Genomic DNA, 22,684 nt, shown 5'->3' with positions numbered 1-22,684 from the left:
AATGTTGGGAATCATTAGGAAAGGGACAGAGAATAAGAAAGAAAAAAAATCGTATTGCTTCTTTATAAATCCATGGTACAGCAACATCTTGAATAATGCGTGCAGATCTGGTTGACCCATCTCAAAAAAGATATATCAGAATTGGAAAAGATACAGAAAAGGGAAACAAAAATGATTAGGGGGATGGAAAAGCTTCCATATAAGGAGAGATTAATAAGACTGGGACTTTTCAGCTTGGAAAAGAGATGACTAAGGGGCGATACAATAGAGGTCTATAAAATCATGACTGGTGTGGAGAAAGTAAATAAGGAAGTGTTATTTAGTCCTTCTGATAACACAAGAACTAGGAGTCACCAAATGAAATTATTAGGCAGTAGGATTAAAAGGAACAAAAGGAAGTATTTCTTCACATAATGCACAGCCAACCTGTGGAACAAGTTGCCATATGATGTTGTGAACGCCAAGACTATAACGGGGTTCAAAAAAGAACTAGATAAGTTCATGGAGGATAGGTCCATCAATGGCTATTAGCCAAGATAGGCAGGGACTGCTGTTTGCCAGAGGCTGTAAATGGCAGACGGGATGAATCATTTGATGATTACCTGTTCTATTCATTCCCTCTGAAGCACTTAGCATTGGCCAGTCAGAAGACAAGATACTGGGCTAGATGAACTAATGGTCTAACCAGTATGGCCGTTCTTATGTTGTTATACTGGATATCTGCAGATACACCTCTTTCCTTTGATCACACATAGGGCAGAGCAAGCAGAGGGGTTCGCTACCTCTACTCCCCGCAGGGACAGGGCTCCCTCAGATCTCATATCACAATCACCACAGCTCTGCCAAGATGCTCCAGTTAGTCCCTCCACCATTCTATACAGCTACACCTAACACAGCTGGAGTGCATACAGGTAATTCCCGGTGGCTATTGTCAGCTCTGGAACGGACAGCAGAGTTAAGGTTGCAGTACCATGTACCTTAACTCTGTTTCCTGATTTTCAGAAGTTTATGTCTGAAACATCTTAAATCGTTATCTCCTGGTTTTCAGAGGTTTGAGCTTTTCTGAACTTGACATTACAGAAGGGCACAAGATACCATCGGGCAGCCTTAACTCTGCGTTAATGAAGTATTTTATCAGTGAATCAATTTGGGGTTTAGATTCCATTCCCACCCCTAAAATTTTGAAAAATTAGTTTGGTCAGTTGTTCAATTTTAAATTATATGATTGCCAAAATAATAAAATAGAATAACAACTACTGACAAGATTTTAAATTTTGCATTTTAAGCCTAAAATACTAGACAACACCATTTTATGTATAATTTCTATAGCTGAATATTATGAATATTTTGCATGGTTATTGATATATATACTTAAAATACATTTGTATAAAGCCAGGTGTTTATTTTAACAGTGAAGTTTATCATTCCTGTATTGTTTCCAGCAACGCCAAATTCATTTTGGCAAACCTTCCAAATTAAAAATCTTGACATTTAGCTTATCTACTAATTACAGAGTTAAAATTTCTCAAATTATTTTTAAAAATAACTTTTTGCCCTTTTTAGAGTCATGAATACTTTTAGAATTTCCATAAAAACAATGTTGTAAGCAAACTAGGAAGCAATGGCTCAGTACAAACACAATGCTTTATTTAAAGCTGAGATATACCTTCTTTTAAAATAGCATAACTAACATCAAGTGCTTGATTTATTTTGCAGATGTATGCATGTCCAAGCTGAAAAGGTCTCAAGTCACTATGCACAATTCGTACAGCAGAACACAGACCAGATTTAGCCCTTTGAACAGAGAGTGCCAAAGCACTTCTCTAATTTTCTTACAATTATTTCAAGTGACGAAGGTCATTGCAAACTATGTAGTCGGGTTTTTTTCAATGCTATAGTTGCTACATGTATCAGATTATGGGTAGTGACTCTGAAATAAAATAATTATCTAATCCTTTATAGTCTACTTGATAAATATATGGTTCAAAAGATGCAGATATCAATTTCTCAACCAAATGTTACATTATCACACCTATTGATGGCTTATACACATTGATCCAACTATTAATGAAGTCAATGGGAATGGTATCATAGATTTCATTGGGCTTTGAATCAAGCCATAGTTTTCATGATTGAAAAGACTTTTAAAGATCTAATTCTATTAGTATCACAAGAAATATATGTTTTATCCAAAAAAGAACAAAATGTTTCAAAGTTCAACAATTTTGGCAGACATTGTAAGAACGCATTTAGCCGTTGGCTCTACTTTACAAGTTGAGGAATGAACACACCTTCATCATCAAAACCAAGCCATAATAGGTTGAGATCTCCAGAGCAAGTATGGCAGCAAAAGGATTCAATTTAATAAATTAGCGTTCAAAAGTTCTCCCCAAGACTGCATTCATTCAGGTTTTCTAAACCCAGGTTTTGGTTTTTTTGGATAGTCAGTATAATGCCCCCCTCCTTCCCCCCCCCCGCCCACTCACACACACACACACACAGTTTGTTATCAAAAAGGATTGTCCCCGGGATCTTTCTTTCCAAAGTACAGACCACTATGAAGTACAGACCACTATGACCCACACTAAAGCAATAATTTGGTTAGTGGATAGCAGTAGTGAACATCAATCTTCTGTGTGGATCACCACTAGAGGGATAGCGAATATGTAATGTGTAATATGTAATAACATATTACAAAAAAGTAATATACAACTGATGAACTCTTGATCATATGGCTACTTACACAGGATGAAATTCGTCCTTATGCAGAGTTCCAGCACAAAGCTAATGCATCACATAAACCCTGTTTTGAAGATTGATCTGGGATTTAAGTGGTGTGCTGTCCTTGTGGTGGCCTTCTGCACAAGGGTGAATTTCACCTTTGCTTACCAATGCTTTTCACTAAGAGCACATCACAACTGTGTTCCATAGTCTGCTCTGGTTTCCACTCATTTCCAGGAGTAAATTAAGGTGTTGGTTTTGATTTATTAAGCCCTATATGGATTAGTTCCTGTTTACCTCTCCAAACTCCTCTCTTTGTGTTACAGCTTGTCACTTGATATCAACTAGAATGTTTAAGTTGACAGTGCCTGAATCCGCTTTTCTAGGGGTTGAAGCCAAGCATTCTTAGTAAACAGCTTTCAACACTGAAAGTTTTCCTCCTTTTATCTGCCAGAGGCTGAGTTTGTTGATATTTAGGGCATCCTGTAAAACTTATGTATTCTCCCAGCCTTTTGCTGAGGGTGAGATAGGAAACAATGAAGTTATTCAAGAGAAAAGGGGCTAAGTCTTTATTTTTGGTGTGTTGGAAATCCTTGATAGGTTGACAGTGTGTCAATCTTGATTTTTTTTTTAAGTTTTTAAATTATTGTATACACTTATACAATTAATATAAGGTCCAAGAAGCTAAAATGGATTCATACTGAAGATGGAAATAAAGAACTCGAAGGAACAAAGTATACTATATCCAGGGTCACCAACTCTACAAGAAGGCTAAGTCAAAAGTTAAATGCCAATAGGCTTATTTTAGGAATATGAAAACAAGAAAAGCAGTTGAATTACAGAATTAATTACCTGGAAAGCCAAGTTCGAGATACTATGTTCATATTTTGGCCTACCTTAAAAGGGGTAAGAACCCTTCAGACATCTATATCCTGCTCCATTTTGGAGGGTGTTGTGACAATTAATTACAATCTATAAAGCACTGGATCACAGTATTGAGGATCGGTCAAATTCTTCAGGAGCAGTGCAGGAATTAGGAGCTTACATGGAAGGCACCACAAATATGCAAATGTTAATTAGCATTTTATTGTAAGGATGGTCGATCTGTTTAATTTCAGACACTTTTCAGTTCAAGAGCTATTTTTGGTCACAAGTTGACATTCTTTAATATTTCTTCACACATTTTATGGAATTTGCTCTTCACTTCTGAGCTGACAAGACTGTAAAAACCCATTTCTTGTGAAGCGTTCAGAAATTTTAAATCACTGATAAACTAGTCGGTTGTTAAAATGTTGAAGATTCTAAAAACTTCTTTTAACAAATGCAACAACTGCAACTTCATCTGTAATGGGCATACATGTACAGAACCATGACCCCTTCAAAAGAGAATGTCTCAAAACAGATTAAGCCCTTTAAATCATTTTATTGCACTCCAAAAGTCAAGTGACATGCATAAGACTCCCACTTTTTCATTTTTTTAATAAAAAATATTTCACTATAAACCTAAAATTCATATGATAAAATTAATGTTCACTATTGAGTTTCTTCCACCCACTGCACACCAAAATATATAACATGTGTCAGGCATAGGAGCAAGTATGACTGAGAGAGAGTTTGCAGTGTTATGGGTCCACAGAGTGTCTGTGCTAAAACACATGGCCTACGGCCATCTAAATTCCATGTTGAATGCCCTACCACTGTGAATTGCACATAGTAAACCCATGGCATATAATCCCACAGATTTTGGAGGATGCTGGATAAGAAAGCATGTCTTGCACCCTGAGGTTTTTCTTCTGGTTGCCCTTTCTCCACACATTCAGAAGGTTTAATCTATTTACAGCATAAGAATACCTGCTGTTTTAGGGCCATCCCTTAGCCCTGCTCCCTACTCAGTGTTGCTCCCAGATGGAGTTGCCTGGCAAACTGAGTACTACTTGTTCAATGAGGAGGAAATGTCTCCTCAGAACAAATGAGAGCCCAAAATATGTTGACCCCAGCCCAAAGCAGTGGAATACACAACTTCTCCCTTGGTCCTGGGAAATGACTTAGCAAAGGTGTGATATAGGCACATTGCCTCCCTGATTTTACAGTGGAGAGCCAGACAAATAGCCTCAACTGAGTGATAACCGACTGCACCATTCAAGAGGCCATCCTCACCTTAAGAAGTATTAGGATAGTAAACTGGGTGAGGGACAGATCCCATACAGAGAAAAATCCACCCCCACCCTTCCAACAAGGCAAGCCATGCTGCCTCTACTCCCAAACAGATAACAAGGGTATTTTGGAGGGATAGGGACTCCAGTTCTAAAACTCTACTCCTAGCTCTCTCTGTCCCCTGTGATTCCTCCATAGGTGTCACAGAAGGCTTAGGGCTGCAGTAGCCTCCATGACCTCTGCACAGAGCACACAGATGAAAAAAGCAAAGGGCCACTTACAGTGGGGAAAGATCATTTTTGTGAGTACCTGGACCAACCTGTTGTAGATTGGACACCCTGTCAGAGCTGGCTGACATGGTAGCTAATGGCTTACATAACTCTTACCCCTGTGTAATCAAGGGCCAGACCTTGTCCCTTAACAATCAACTGTTAGAAATTTCATAATGATAAAAAACCAAGACGAAAATACAAAAAATTATATTTTCATATACATGCTTCAAAATGGCCATACACTACTGATTTTTTTAGTACTCTCACCTCTTTAGTTAAAAAATATTTTTATGGAATTAGACCTTTTCTTTCATTTTGCTGCATGTAAAAGGAAAGATTTTATACTGAAAAATGTTCCATATACATCTATAACCCTTGATTATCTGGTCTAATAACTAGATTTTATCCACATTATCCTCTGGCATGCACTTGGGCAAATGAGTATTTCTCACTCCTCCTTAATTTATAGCTACAGTTTAAATTTTTTAATATTACTCTTGGAAAAAAGTCTAAAAAACCCAAATCCAAACAATGAAACGTCAAAATATAAAACATAAAAATTGTTCCTTATTGAAAAGAATCTAAATTCCTTTTGACTCGGAGGACTAATTTGTCCTATTTATCCTATTGTCCTTTGTCCTATTCTGCTGTAAAATGAAAAATGGAGACACAATCAAGAGCACTTCATACAATTATTATTTTTGCAAACATGCATGCAGCATACAGAGACAAAGTTTAAAAAAAATAAAGTTAAAGTGAGAGAATTTAGATTAGCATTCGTAAAAGGAAAATCTTGCCATTCATAAAGTATGCCATTCATAAAGTATTGGTCATTCAAATGGTTTCTGATGCATGGGCCACTGATCAATTCTTCAGCATCACCACCTTGCCCCAAGAATCCATCTGTATAGGCTAAACAGAGAGTTTTTCAAAGTGCACAGACACATACACACAAAATAGACTACTATGTTTGTTGCATTTGTAACAGTATTCCTAAACAATAAACACATATGTACATATTTGCAGGTGCTTTATGAAGGTGGTTGCTGCATCCTTAGAAACCTACTGAAATTATCACTTATTTAACCATTAAAACAACTATTGTATAGAAGTCCTTAAACAAAGGCAGAAATGCCTTAATCCATCTCTTTATCATTCATGTCCTTCCACATATCCTCAGACCAACCTAACACCCATCGTTTTCTTAACTTGTTCCTAGTGACTAATCTACCCACAGGCCATCTACTAACACATTCATATTTTGTTTCTTCATCACTTGCATAAAATTTAGAAATTGCAAATCCAAAGTGTCTGCATCATATAGTGTTTAACCCTACAATGGATCTGCTTCATTCACATCACACCAGCTAGTGACAGGCCGTCAGAATCACCTGTTAATCTTTATTCAATATCTTTGTCCTGGATCTCAACAAAGTAAATTCAAGGCAGAACAATCCAAGACAGATATATCTTTGCTCCAAAAATGGATTAAGTTCATCCCATGGCAGCTAATTTGGAAGTGACCTTCCTTGATTATCTCTTAAAGCAAGATACACTTAACAACATAAAAAGTAGTGTTTCTCTGTAGTTGCTCTTCCAAACTGGATCTCTATTAGCCTTCCTAGTTGCTGTGCTCTTTCTGTTGCCTTCTGAAACAGCCTCATTAACTGTTTGGATCAGATATATTTTATGTTTAAAAATTTGGCAAAAAAGATGCTAGTTACCTACACTTCTTAATATTCAGATCCATGCTAGAATAACAAATTCACCTGAGTGATTATAATATAGTGGTATGCAAAGTTTTTGCATTAAATTCTTAATAAAAGTCATGAACTGAAGCCAGCAGACACAATACCCTATTTATTCCATGACTTGAACACCTGGGGACTGATTCACCATTGTCTTACAGATTAGTTGCTGTCATTTACATCTGTGCAAAGTGGGGTGTAAAACATTCCTAAATGTGAATTCTGCATTCATCCCACAGCCCACAATAGTGTTTTTACGCATACTTTGCACAAGTATATATGATGACACCAGATGCAGGGCAGCAGAGACTCAGGCTGCTTGCATGTGCAGAAGAATGTCCTTCAGAGACTATGGCCTAGATCTACAAAGGTACTTCGGCACCTAACTCTTAGACTTAGGCGTCTAAGTCACAGTACTGGGCTCCACTGTGATCATAACATCAATAAATAGATAGCAACTGCCAAAAGTACGTTTGGGTGCCTGAATAAAAATACAGTATTTGGAAATCAATGTCCATGACAGCTAAAATCAGATCATATACAATGCTCATTGTACCCACATTACTTTGTGGTTGTAAAACTTGGGTACTGAAAAGAATCTGGACCAAAAGCTGCAGACATTTGAACTGAGGTCCCTGCATCATATCCTAGATATGACAAGGCTAAATAGGCTAAGAAATGATGACTTCCAGAGAAATCTGAAAGTGCAGTGCATGACTAGAATAATCAAAAGGCATCCACTACAATAGTTTGCCTGTGTTGATAGAATGACCCCTACCAATTGCCTAAAATTGTTGTCTATGGAAGAGTGCATGGAGAGAGAGGCTGTGGACATCCAAGGAGACACCTCATCAGGATCAAATGGCAGCTCAAAACAGACATGGATGGAATCTGCTCATAATGTCAGCCCTACCCAACTATAGTGTTGAAAAAGCTTTCATTTCTCCAGCTATTCATACTAGTCCAAATGCTATTTAGGTTCTGAACCTGCGCTGTGTAGTACACAGACAGACTGCTACAATCAGTGGAATCTCACTGGAGCATTCTGCCACCCATGCATCATGAAATGCTGAATCAGGGTTTAAGATACTATTCAGTCTTTACTCAGACAAATGCCTTACTCAGACACAACTGACTGTGCTTTTGGTTAGTCATGTGTATGTTTGGCTGACTGATCTAATCCTGTTTTGGGGATTTCTGAAGTTCCACTGATAACTAGGACTTGGCCGGTTCAGCCACCCCATTAGTTCCTGTATGAAGCCCAATTATGTCACCACCATATGGACCATGCAGTATAATGATCTTCAGGATTACTGCCGCAACTTGAGATCTGCCAGAAAGCTCCACTCAGCCAGCTCTCAAAAGATTTCCTAGGGTTGGCAAGCTCCTGAAGAGTTTGATGCCTTCAAGGGCAGTCTCCCCTCTGAAGAGCCCACTGGGGAGAGAAACACTGTCAACAGGGCTTCAACAAGCAAAACTGCTGCTTGTGTGGAGTTCTGCTGGCTATGACTGCCAGAACCTGGGACTGGACAATAGGGGATGGATCACACAAAATTACTCGGTTCTGTTCATTCCCTCCAAAGAACTTGGCACTGGCCACTCTCAGAGACACGATACTGGACTAGATGGATCATTGATCTGACCCACAATGGCCTTGCTTATGTTCCTATGAGTAAGGACCTAGGATCTGAATCACATTCATCTGTTTAAGAATGTATATGTTAATAGAATAAAGTAACCTAATACATATGTAAAATGATTTTGTCAGATCAATAGTATTATTGCTACAAAGGCTTCTATAAATATCCATTGTCATCTGTGTGCAATGTGGTCTTGCTGAAACAGCCTTCTGTAGTACCATTCCCAAGCAGCTGGACAGTTCACTTGAGCGTATTTGCAAACACCCAAAACAACATGCTATTTTTGTTAACTGAAATGCCAATTTCTGCTGAATGGAATGTTGACTGCCAATGGCCAGAGATGTCTGTTCTGGCTTCCTGGGCATATTGCCAGTCTAGGCAAGTGGCTAAACTCCCCACTATATATTCTGGGGCATTCATCCTGCAGAGTAGCTAGTGCTGGATTAACATTAGAATTTTCAAATGCTGAGTAAACACCGTATGGAAGTTGGCTGCTTCTTCTGAGACTTTTACATTAATTCCCCCAAATTTCTTTGCCTGCTGCTGTTTACCTAGATGTCACTGTTGTTGCTGGGTCACTATGGGAACTGTGGCTGTTCCTTCTGTTTCTATATTGCCACTACCAGTCATTTTCACTTCACCAAAATTTGCTGCCAAAATATTTTGCATTCTGAAAAGCAGCCTCTGATAATGCACTGAATCCTGGATTTGTGGAGCTCAGCACTCAACCAGTCAAACTCTTCTCACTAAGAGCAATATCAGAAGCAGTCTGTTAAGTTTACAGAGCTCATACTATACATCTATCTAAGATACCTATGTGGCCCATTACTCTGGTATCTGAGCACATCACAATCTTTAACATATTTATCCTCACAACACCTCTCTGAGGCAGGGAAATACTACTATCCCCATATTACAAATGGGGAAGAGATTAAGTGACTTGCCCAAGCTCGCATAAGAAGTCTAGAGCAAAGCAAGGAATTGAACTCTGCGCTCTTATGTCCTAAGCGAGCACCCAAACCACTGACCATTCTTCCTCCCATTGCACCTCTCTCTGATGTTCCTTATCTACCTTTATGCAAAGTTATCTTTTGGCTAGAGGAAAAATCTTCCTATTTCTTTAGCCAATAAAATAAATTCCCCCTCCAATAACAATCAAATGGGTTTTGGGGAATATATCACATTTCTATTAGAAACATTATCTGTGTTATGGAAGGCGAGGCACCCAAGATCAAACCCACCCTACTCCCAATCCAAACTTGGATGGCTAGCCCAAGCTGCCGCCAGTGCTGAAACTTCCACACAGCTATTTTTATTGTGCTACCTCAAGCCCTGAAAGTGTGAGTCTGTCTATCCAGGCTGGGAGCTGCAGTGAGACATACCCTTAGAACTGCATAGTATTATCAAATATAACGTGATCTACTTTCTATCATATAAGGAGATTGTACAGCTATGAAACAATTAGCCAAATTCCGCTTTGGTGTTATTACTGACTTCAATAGAGTCATACCAGAGATCAAGTTGGTCCAATATGTATAATCAAAACATATTTCTACAAAGATTAAACCCTGTTCATTTTTTTGTTCTGTCCAACATTATTGCTACTGATATGTCAACAAACACTGGGTCACAATTTGTAATGTGTTATTTATCATATTAGCCATTTTCTAGATTCAGATGTCTGATAATGCTGCATTATCAAAGGGCCTAATTCTGCAAACCGTTTCTCACTCAAGTAATTCTTACTCACATGAATAGTGACTTTGTGGGAACTATTCATGTAAAGACAGCTCATGTGAATTAGGGTTTGACCAAAGTCTCTGTTACTCAACAAAACTGTATATTTACCCTCAGAATAGGTTTTGCTGTTATATACATGAGAAAAAAAAATCTTTGTTTATAAATGTCTGAATAAAGCCTACCAACAAATCAGTTTGAACTGTTTATCTCTTACAAGGTTAATATTAATTCTGGAACAATGCTACCTATTTAAATTGAGTAAGTAAATGGTGCATCCTGATGGCCTTTGTTGGATCCATGAAAAATATTATTTCATAAATAATTTTAAGCACAATTCTGAAGACTTTGTAACACTTTTATCGCCCTGGCTATAAAACAAAAGTAGGAAGTTCCAGCCCACAGTTATTTAAACTCACTTTACATATTTATACATTAGGGATGGAGCTGGTCCCACTGAATTCAATAGGGAAACTCTCTTAAATTCAATGGGAGCATATCAGACCCTATGAACAGTGTCTGTTCTATATTCTTTAAAGTAAATGCTTACAAAACCTCAATCTTAAAGACTTGTCTGTTAATAATTAAAGAAGAAATCACATTAAACTTATTTCAATGTATGATAAAAAATTGTTTCATTTGAAAAAAGTTTGATTTCAAATGAGGAAAGAGAGCACCAAGGTTTCTAAGGAGACCCTGAAACACGTTTTTACCCTGTGCTTGAGCAATGGTTTCTTCAAAAAGAAAGATATCTAGAATTATTTGCCTTCATCATATAAATATGAGTTTTAAAAGCCAATTTGAACACCATTCATTATAGTGTGAGTTGCATGAAGTTAAATTGGTGCCAGCTAGTACACCCTAGATAGAGCTAGGGAAAATAGCACATTCTTGATCTTCACAAAATAAGATAGAAAAAATCAGTGTTGAGACCAATTATGATTCCAAAACAATGGAGATGCTAGTACAGGAGATAACACAGTACCCAAAAAGACCAGCATTCTGAAACCAAAGCCCTCCCAACTAACATTTTCCCAAAACCACTCCTCGTTCACTCAGCCATCCCTGCCCTTCTTCCCAGAAGGCCTGGCAGAACTGAGTTTGACCTGACAGCAAACTAATTTGGGCTTTAAAAAACCAAGTGGAGAATCAAATCCGACAGTCAAGGAACCCTCACTGAAAACACCTTGTCATCAATCCCTACCTAGCCCAGAAAAAGCATCTAAGTTGATCTCAACTACCTCATTATCACATAATGAACTTCTGAGGTAACATGGGCTGGGATTTTCAAAAGAGCTCATCACAGGCTTACCTCTACTCTCCTTAAAGTCACTGGCAAAACTTCCATTTAATTCAACAGGAGCAGAGTTAGGCCAATACTGAATGCTTATGAAAATCCCACCTGATACCAACTATTCAAGTTTTTAATAGACACAGCACGCTCTGTTGCACCTGAAAAAAACTGAAATCTAATGCTGATCACTGAGCATGAGTGTAACATGCTTCTTGCAAGAATCATTCTTTAACAAATAGTTAGCCACGTTCAGCACCAGATGAAGTTTCTGAGCGGTTTTGTAGAATAGCCCCATACTCAATAAATTACAATCCAGTCTTAACATGACATAGGCAAATGGGAATGTAAAAGAATTCTCCAGTTTACAAAAATATCCGAGGTAGGAAAATGCTTTAGAATCACAGTTTAAGAACATTTTGTTTATGCAGCAATTGAATTCACTCTTTTCTCAGGAAGTAAAGCTATATGAACTGGTTTTTATGTAAGATTTACCTGTATTAACATTGGCTGGTAAATTGACAAATTACATTTTTTGCCTAAATTCTGTAAATTGATTTGATAAGCATATCATATTTTATATAACATGTGCACATTAAAATATGTGCACATCAAACTTTGCATCCTTGCTGTTTCAATGGCACGTAAAAAAAGTGTGAACTTCCCCCACTATTCTTAGATTGTCACTTTAAATATCAACACTGTTAATTACAATATTTTCCCACTGATCACGCCACTGAAAAAGTAGCTAACACGCTTATTGAATTAATTTTATTAGCAGGGATTTCCCAGAGGAATAAGCTGTACATTTGAATTAAGAAAATACATTTATTTTCAAACAAGAGGAGTATGTAGTGCTCTATGAATTGATAACCGAGAAGTTTTCCACAAAACCAGGGTAAAGTTATGTTTGCATTGCGTCCTGGAATGTAGCTTGTGGGATCGATTCTCCACTGACTTACACCTTACATGGTCATTTACACCTATTCTAAGAGAGCTAGTTCCTCACCTGTTGCCAAGACATGCTTGGCACAGAGGAAGTGGAGCCACAGTAAAAGTGATTTTAAACCTCTGCTCCCTTTCCCTTTTGCCTATCTGTGAGTAAGTCTGGTCCCTGACAGAGTAACCCTGAGGCTACTCTAAATAAATCCCAACTGCCCATAAGACCAAGAGACCATTCCAGCAGCTGGATATTGGCAGGTGGTAAAGGAATCCTAGTCACACACCTTATTCCAGGAATCATTCCATTTTCCAAGGGTTGAGGATAGAGATAGCATAAAGACACTATGCTGACTCTGTGTCACCTGGGGATTATTTTTACACAAAAGAAGTAAGGAGTCCGTTAAGCTAGATCTCCATCTGCTTTATGCAACCGGAGTGGTGCAAAATTGCCAAAGTGGTTGCAAAATGTTACCAATTCAGAATTCTAGAATTTTCATCTTTTTGTGGAGGTGTAAATTACTACACAAGGTACAGCGATATGAACCAACCCATGTGTGATTCTGTTAGATTTTATAAACCTTGACCTAGACAGACAAAAGTGAAGGCAATTCAGAATAGTAAGTATATAAATGTTGAATAGCCCCTTTTGCCCTTGTTATAATATTTGAAATTGAAGTACAAAGATAGGCCCAAGTACACTTTTTTTAAAATGATCCCCTTGCAGAAAAGCCACCTACTGAGGAATCCTTACAGCTTTGCAAAGGTCACTAGCTCATGCGTATTGTCCCTGCTTATAACTATCAAACGGCATTTTACCATCGCTTTTAAAAAAGGAATTCAGGTGGCTCTGGCAGTCAAACAGTTACTGCACAGTTTGCTTATGTGAGAAAAGATAACAGTAATCTATGTACTGAAAGACAACAGCAACAAAAATCTTATCAAAACTGTCTCTACCACACACAAAAAAAGTAATGAGGAGAGATTTCAAAGCCTACTTGATGTTACGCTTGCTTTGAAAGAAAAAAAAAGACATTTCCCATCATTTGATTTTCAAAACTAAACTACTGACTGTCTCTCAGATCCTTCTGTGTACTCATACAGTAAGCTATAAATACATTTTCACTGCCTAACTGTCATTGATATGCCACCTGAATTTCAGGTGCTATATCAGGTGTAATTATATCTTATATTTTGAATGCTTTTTCAAATGAAGCATATTGAGATTTTTCTTTATTAAAAAGCACATTAGTCAACAACTATAGTACCTGTATTTTATAGTTTGGCTAAAAAGTTACTGAAGAATTAGATACAATAAATAAAGTTTTAATTTCTCTGAAATGTTTTCTGTATGCTAAGTAGCTGATATTTTCCAGTAGAATCCAATCAATCCCTGCCTTTCCTGCATACTGATTAGTTGTCTGGCTTTTATGCTATAGTCTGCACTAATTCTAAAGAGTGTGCATGAAGTGAGAATCTGAATGTGGGAAATATTGAAACAAAAAGATAAAAAATGTATATGATCTGGAGCACAGGGGGGAGAGGGTGGGAAGGAGCACAGAGACCTTTGAACCAAAAGGAAAAATATAGCAAACAAAATAAATATGTGGTGTACAATTTTTAAAAATAATGCAGAGAAAATTTAGCAGAGAAAATTAAATAAATGCATCTTCAGAGGCTTTTTTTACAGGAATGTTTTAAAAATTAATAATGGTATAAACTGATTAGTTTCAGACTTTTATTAGAATTTCACTGTGCATATAGGATTTCAGTAAATTGGTGCAAGGAAATGTATTTTTCAATGGATGTATTAATTTATCATGTGGCCTAGGGATTGAATGACTCATGAGATTATTAATGAGATATGGATATGGAGCCTGACACCTCTTTGTCACAAGTTTGATTAGATCTAGTGTAGTGTAGTCTTCTGCATTCCAGTGCAATGCCCTGGAATGCAGTGTGTAATTGACATTTCAACCACCACTACAGGGGAATGGGCTTGCCAATGGGGAACTGACTGTGCCTCCCAAATGTGCTGAAGGAAAGGATCTCCTTCCTCTCACACAAACAATAGGGAGGTGATTGAGCCATTACCATGGCAGTGTTATCCACTCTGATTCCTTCAGCCCCTTTAGGGTGGCTGGGACGGACAGGCTGGGGGTATGACTGGTTGTGCCAAGAGTCCTGCAAGACAGAGGATGTATGCTGTCCTTTCTTCACCCTAATGGGGATTCTCCCCAAAAAAGGAACACAGGCTTGGGAGGCATTATCTTTCCTGAAAAGCCCTGTCATTTTAAAAGGATCCTCAGAGGCAGCTGTGGCCAGAGCCCCCAGGGACACAAAATTAATGCACAGGTACAGGGCTTCTGTGCAGATGGCTCTAGCACCTGGTGATCTGCTATAATCCATGTGAAGCCCTAACAATCCTTGAGATTCTTGATTGGGCCTCACAGCTTATCCCAGCAGACAGCCATCCCACCAATGAAACAAGTGGGAGGTTTAAACACAGGAAGTGCCATCCAGCCCAGCATATGCAAAGTCCAGATTCCTGGCACCTAGTATTGAGTGGTTCAGTAAAGGTTCATTTCTATTATTATTCTCATCTTATTCCTACGAAACAGATCAACTAAAAGAGAGCCTCATAGGAATCCCTTTACAGTGGCAAAAATGCAGATTTATTTACACAGCCTGCCTGCACATTTCAGAGGAGAAGCAGAGCACACTAATCAGAGAGCCAGAGCAAGATAAGGAAAGTTCCCATACCATAGGGAGAATGCAAAGTGTGGAGAGAGGACTAAGCAGCAAGGGAGAAGATGAGACGATGCAGTGGGATGGTGTGAAGGAGGAAAGAGAAGAAGAGAAACTGAGTGGGAAGAGGTGAGGTAGAGGAAGGCAGACAGAAGGAGAAGGCAAACAGAGGAGAAGAAGAGGAAAAACAGAAGAGAGTGATAGGGCAGAGACAACTGATACCAAGAAGAGAAGAAGAACTGGAGAACAAGGAGAGACAAAAGAAAGAGACATGAAGAGAAATAACATAACACAGAAAGGCAACTGTAGACTGAAGAGGAATAACAGAAACAAAAGAAGGATACATGGAGGAAATCCATTTGGACAGAAACAGTGCCTCTTAGCAACCACTACCTGGTCTACATTAACCGGCAAATTCGGCAGCAGTCGATGGGAGTTATGTCAGCTACACAGAGTAGCTTGTGTAACTTACGTCAGCTTCCTAACTTCTATTCTATGTCTCCACTACGCTGCACCGACAGGAAATGCATACCCTTCGACTCAACATTACGCTTTTTCTGGATGTGGTTTTAATAGATCGACTTCTGGATTGATTGAGTGTGTCTTCACTGCCGCTCAATCAAACCAGATAAATCGATCTGATGGCAGCGAAACTGCCACCGTAAGTGTAGACATAGACAAGACCATACTAAAAGAGTAGCTGATTCAAGCACTGGGAAGGCTCTAAGCACCTGAAACACCAGAGGGAAGGAGAAAGAAATCACTATAAAGCCTGAATGGAGTAGTGAGCTTATGCTCAAACTATTCCACCCCAGAATGTGTCGGCCCAGTGCTCCTGCTACAGGAGAGTAATGATTCCCATTGAAGTCAATAAGGATTTCTTGTTTCAGCTGGAAGAAGAATTGAGCCCAAACTGAATGCTAGGTTTCCAGGTCTTGCTCAGTCAATGGGAGTTTTCACTAAGTTAGGATTATTTAAAAACAGAACAAAGACTTCATGAGTTGGTTCAATAACTAGTTTTCAAGAACATTATTTCTCATTGAAAGAATGGTCGGTAGTACGTTTCAGGCAGTTCAGACAAGCATGAGCACATTGCTCCATTCAGATAGAGGAGACTTCTCCCACTGGCATACGTCAGTCAGAGGAAGGAAGAAATTTCAACAAGGCTCAAACATGCACGTACCTGCTCAATGCAAGACTGTCAGACTGGTGAGCAGCCAAGCACAGCCCTACTTGACAATTGAACTCTCCACTTCCTGCTTTGCCTGAAACACATTGCTCCCTTCTTTCTTCTATATCCTTCAGACCTAGTAGGCAGTAAAGCACCAATATCTAAAGGGAGAGGAAGTACCACGAAGACAACCCTGATGGAAGAAAATGATCATGCTGCCCTGCCAGCCCCAATAGCTAGGGAAAGAGAAGGGAGAGCAAAAGGCTTCTATTTCCCACTCAGAAGACAAAAAGAAGAGAGGTTAAAGAGAACAACGCACACAGAGAAGCACACTGTCTGAGCCATCACACCAGCTATGAACAGGGAGTTTATGTTTACTAGACATCTATCAGCCAAGGAGGTATAGAAGACTGGACTCCCCCACAGCATCAGGAGAAAGGAACCTGAACTATCCCTTCCCCACAGCAAAGGAGGGGACTGTGCTGGGCTTAGAGTCACTAACATTACACAACACTGACCCTTCTTCCCTTTGGTTTATTTCATATAGACAGGCGGCCAGATCACAAAAACCATAAAAACCACAACTGACACCCTTGAAAGCTATCTCAGCAGATACCAGTAACAGAATGTGCACAGAGAATGAACAATCCTTTCATCCTGAGACCTGGTCCATATTGGCATTATTCTTAAATTACTGCATTGTTATCATAAAAATGGGGCAAAATCCCTCTAGAAAATAACTTACTGAAGTTTGAGAGTTGAAAATTGACTCACTTCCAAACTCTAAGACATTGATCTATTTTTAAAGTTTATTCATGTTCATATATTTGATCTATTAATACTTTAAGTCATATCCATTTCTATTTGCCCTGTGATGTCTTTCATATATTTATAATCAAATTAATTTGTCATTAAATGTATATTATAATGAATATTGTGATGTATAATTGATTTTGTGTTGACTGATTTCATTGGAGAATGAGTTGCACAATGTATTTTTGCAAGATAAGTCAGCAATAGAGAACTGAAAAAGTATTCTTCATCAAAGGGACTCATCAATAGCTCAGCCAGTTGTGTGATCCAATGCTTCAATTGAGCTACAAGCAAGGATTCACTCTCAGAATTTGTCTCCTGAACCACCCAGCCAGGTCTTGCGAAGCCACAGGAAGGGAGCTCTTCTATTGCTGACTATCAGAAATCCACAGAACGTCTATTCTGTGAGTCTAAAGTGGATAGAAGGCTCTGCTGTAGGCATCCCAAAGTTTGCAGGAGAAGAGTGCCTCTCCTGTGCACCTCCTAAGGTATGCAGGATGGAAGATTCTCCCAAAGCCCTATTGTTCATCTGGGACAGACTCCTTTTGCAGTTTCCCATTGACCACTGCCCCACCTCTATTCCCTCCTCCTCAATCAGTGCTCCCCCTCTCCAGGGCCCTATCCAGGTTTTAAACTTGTAAGCCACAAGCAAATGTGTTTGATATGCTTACATTATTACGCATATACATTTTGCAGATGTAACAATTATGCATCAAATTCTCAATTGGTGTCACTTCATTTAAATCCATGGAGCAACATCGATTTACATTGGCTGACAATCCAAGTCTCTATTTTAAAATGTTATACAAATTTAGAGCTATAAAACTGCATTTACAATTTCTTTAAATTTTAAATGACCGTTTTTTTTTAGTGATGTATGTAATTGTCTATTTTGTTTTTAACTGCATTTATAAATTAAAGTTTACAGATCATCTGAAAGCATATGAAATACTAGAACAGCCACTGACAAAACACATTTTCTATTGGAATAGACTAACATGAGCAAAGAAGAGCAGAAGTTGGTGGAACTCAGACACAGTTGAAGAAGGAGGCAATAACCGTTCTATAACATAAGCTCTACTTCTTCCATAATACCACAGAACCCGCCCTATCTCACATCAATGAGTTCAGGGTCCAAGGGTCAGAAGGGGGCTGCGGGGCAGTAGCCAGCCTTCATAGCAGGTTCTCATGTGAGCCTAGAGGATTTCCATGGAAGATACCTACGTGTAGCTCTACGTGTACCATGCCTCTATTCACATTTAGAGGCAAAAGTGGGCTATTCTGGGCAGAAGAGTCAATAGATGCAGGACTCCACAGAAAAAGACATGTCAGTCCATTTCATGATTTACAGCTACCCACCATCGAAACAGCCAATCCAGTTTGATTCCAACCTATTTATTTTATTTGATCATATATATAATACACAAAAAATATGTGCCTTCTCTTTCATCTCTTACTCTGACTTAATGCCTAAAAAAATTCTGTCAAAGTAGAAACACTGGATTAAATTCTGCTCTAAAGTTACTCAGAATTTACACCAATATAACACAGAGCAGAATGTGAATAGGAGAGTGATCAAGATGCAGAATTTGTTGATACATATTGAAGGAGTCCAATAGAAGCCTATCTGCTATAAATGAATATGAATCTCTGTCCAAAAAATCTATAATTTATTTCTGCTTAAAACAATAGGGCCATATTAGTTAAAAAGTTGGAAAACAAAAAAGAAATAAGCACACACTTTAATCCTAAATGTTAACACATTATAAAAGTAGGTCAGAAAGATTTGAGTTCAGCTTTTGTAAAACTATTGCTTAAAAAAACACCAAATTTAATAAAATTATTAGCCTCTGACACAGACACCTTACCCTTTTTATGTGATGCTTTATTAAATTAGTTATTAACAGAGACCTCCTAACGGATTGACAGCTATGGAGATTTCTGCCCTGAATTTCTCAGAGAAAAAACATTGTTGATTGGCTCATATATTCAGCTGCATAAATTGTTCTTTAGATTGACCTGGACTAATCTGCCTTTTGCCAGCATTTTTATTCTCTATATTTGTTTAATCTTGTACCATTGGTAAACAAAGAATGCACAAAATAAGTCAATGTATACAAATTATCATCTACAATAAAATAAACAAGGTTACAAATTGTAACCTGAACAAATGTCTTCATTCATGTAAGGCTATGCATTAACCCAGTTTTTCCACACAAAAATAATCCCACATTATCTGTTTACTAGTTTGGGTCCAAACCTGTGTTGTTGCTGCTGTTGGGTTTTTTTTTAAAACAGACACAAATCTCCCGTGGGGATTTTGAGTGTGCAAAGACTGCACACTCAGGACCTATGAACACTTCCAGCTTTTCAAATATATCTTAATAAATGTTAAAGATATTATTCAAGATACATAATGGAATTATTCCAGTGCAACTCAATACTAATACTGGATACAATATGTAGTACAAATACTATTATAAACATATATTCCTGCAATAAAATTGCAATTCAAAAATATTAATATATGTTTCTAATTACAATCAATAAAGCACAACAGTAGTTAATTATTTTTGATACTAGATATACTCTGCTGCACATGATACACTTTGCACATTGCAACCCAGGTTAGAAATCTCTGTTATAGCAACAGCAGTCTGTTTTTAAAATTCAGCTTTAAAGTATATAAACCTCCCTTTAGAATGTCTTCATTAAAACAACACTTCCCCCTTACAACATTTCCTTTTTTTCCAGGAGGGCAGCGTTCTAATTATATAACAATACAACAAAGCTCATTGTATAAATTCTTGTCTTGGACTAGTTTATTATTTAGTAAACCCACAAATAACATAAATCCTAAAATATAGCTAAGAATTCAGCATTAAAATCTGACAACACGAGAGACTAATATACCAAGAAGCAAACCACAACTTTAAGAGGACTTGTTCCAGAAAACTAAAAAGCACAAAACCAGCAAAGTAATTTTAATCTAAACAACAGCAACAGACAAATTAAATTACATTCGTTTATATGCAACACTATCTTCACCATATAATGCCTTTATATTACTCCCAAAATTTATCATTTTTGTCAATTCTCTTTTTACAGCAGATACCACAAAACACATGTTGAAACTGACAACCAAAGCAGTGAAATAGTTCAAAGAAATTTTGTTTCGGAAAATCACTAATTACCATTTTTTTCTAACTAAAGCTATTATCCATAATGACAACTGCTCCCTAATATTAGCAGTTAATTGTCAAAATACATAATGAACCAACATAAATATAGACAGGAAATCAAAGAATACTTACCAAATTATGATTAGTTGAATTAGAATCATCTTCTGGGAATGGGATGTAAACAGCTAAGGCCACACAATTGGCAAAAATAGACAATAGTATAAATATGTCAAATGGTCTGAAAAATCTTGTTAAGGAATACATGGATTTTTAACATCTACACAATTCCAGTCTAATTCTGCTCGTGATTTCTATATCTTGCACTCACATTTTATTTTTAAAATAAATCTGACTTTTCATTACAATCTTTTAAGTGATGACTTGGAGAACCAAATTCTTCATCAGCATCAATTATATCACCATACTCTATTGTTTTCGATCACAATGACATTGAAATGCCCTCTTTTCTTTTATGACAAGGAGCATATCCACATTAATTCTGCCACACAGTATTTTATATTAAATTCTGAGATGTAAATTTAATCACACAATATTAAATCAATAAATTGGCCATTGGATTACATGATATATTACAGATCTATTCTACCCTCCATATGCACACATACCTCCCATTAATATTAATTTAAATTACAAGTGTGCATCAAGGGGAGATTAAACCACATAGGGTGAAGACTGTAGAAGTGATGAGGAAGATTCCCAGTGAAAAAGGACTTCACCAGTTTTGCAGTGGGGGTTGTAAAGCTGTGGCATGAGTATGCAGGAAGGTTCTGCACTTGTCTCGTGTCTGTAACTGCTGCTTTCTGCATCAAATCTGCCTCAGTCAGAGCACAGAGATAGGGGCTTAGATAAGCAAGTCCAGGAATATGGACATGGTCACTTGCTCTGCAATTACATAGACCCAGTAACTATAAATTTCCATGTAGAGGATGTGCAGGAATTGCAGTCACTATCCTAGTCCAAGAGCTGGACTAGCAACAACAGGTAGACAATCCCATTCCCACTGGGGACACAATTCCTTTTCCCCTAGAAATAAAAAGCTTTTGAAGTTCATCCACACATAGCTCATTTACCCTGCCTGTGCATTGAATTTGGGTAGGGAAGCAGGATATTTCACTTATATTTATGTAGAGACATATACTATCCTCAACTGCATGCACAACTCTCATTGATTTCTATCTACATCTATGTACATCACGGGCAGTATACTGAAAATGGTTTTAAACGCCTTAGAGGCATAATCTCACTGGATGAAATTCGATGACGTGCAGAAAGCCAGCACAAGGCCTAGGCATACCTTAAGCCCACTCAAGCCCTATTTTGCTGGCTCTCTTCACAGAAGAAAATTCATCCATCCTGAATAACAGACCTTATGTTTGTAATTCCCATTAAGATCAATGGTTGCTATTTTATGTACAGTAGATCTCAACATATCAAAGTAAGTACCTACACCTTAATCTGCATTTTCCTCCTAACTGAAATGAGTAGATGTTACCAATTTTCATTTTAGTAAGTTACAATTTTGTTTTATGATGTAGTGCTACTGGGCCCAAATTCTGCTCTTAGTTATTCCACTCTGAATCCAGAGCTATTTAACTGAGTTGAACTCAGTCTGAGAGAAACCAACTCATTGAAATTTCTCTCACTCTATACCAATAAGAGCAAAATTTGGCTCACTAAATCTAATTTGTAATTAAATTATGTTTAAAAAATAACTCAAAAGAACATCTTTATGAAGAAAGTAGCATTGGCCATTGCCAAATATTTTATATTAACAGCTCTCAGGCCTGAGGGTCTGTTTGAAGTAGTACATTTAGTTTGGCATTTAACAATCTATCTGTTAGCACAGTCATTTGCTCTTAAAGGGACGTTATCTAGATTGACAGGCCAAAATTTTACACCCCCTTCCCAAGACTTGTACCAAAATGATATTTTCTGTTTCAAAATGTTACTTGCGATTTATAAAAAATATATACTATCAGCTCTTCAAAAGAAGTTTTAAAATCCCAGCTCCAACCCACCACCACTGAACCAAAAAAAGCCACCAAAACAAAACATTCAAGCCATTGTGAATACATGCTAGCAACTCTGATCTCTCATCTATGACCATATAGGGAACATATCCAAATATCTGTTTTGGCTGTCAATATGTCTTATAAATTCAGATGAATCATGTATTGCAGACTACTTGTATGTGCTCAGAGTGAATTTCCAGCTTAGCTCCAAATGTCTCCCTACTTCTCCACTAGG

The 22,684-nt window shown here is 37.8% G+C and overlaps 1 protein-coding gene across 2 annotated transcripts in view; it reads right to left on the bottom strand.

Moving 5' to 3' along the window:
• The window catches only part of CACNA1D (calcium voltage-gated channel subunit alpha1 D), a 355,484-nt gene that overhangs the window by 256,536 nt on the left and 76,264 nt on the right, over positions 1–22,684 (bottom strand). For both annotated transcript variants that reach the window (XM_067544171.1, XM_067544172.1), the window contains one exon: positions 20,549–20,654. In XM_067544171.1, coding sequence (XP_067400272.1) covers positions 20,549–20,654 — 106 coding nt within the window. The remainder of the gene's footprint in view (positions 1–20,548; positions 20,655–22,684) is intronic.

Source organism: Emydura macquarii, unplaced genomic scaffold, assembly GCF_026122565.2.
Source record: "Emydura macquarii macquarii isolate MOO-44397 ecotype Brisbane River unplaced genomic scaffold, CSIRO-AGI_Emac_v2 contig_968, whole genome shotgun sequence".
Classification (NCBI taxonomy): domain Eukaryota; kingdom Metazoa; phylum Chordata; order Testudines; family Chelidae; genus Emydura; species Emydura macquarii.
This window is presented reverse-complemented; position numbering and strand designations above follow the sequence as displayed.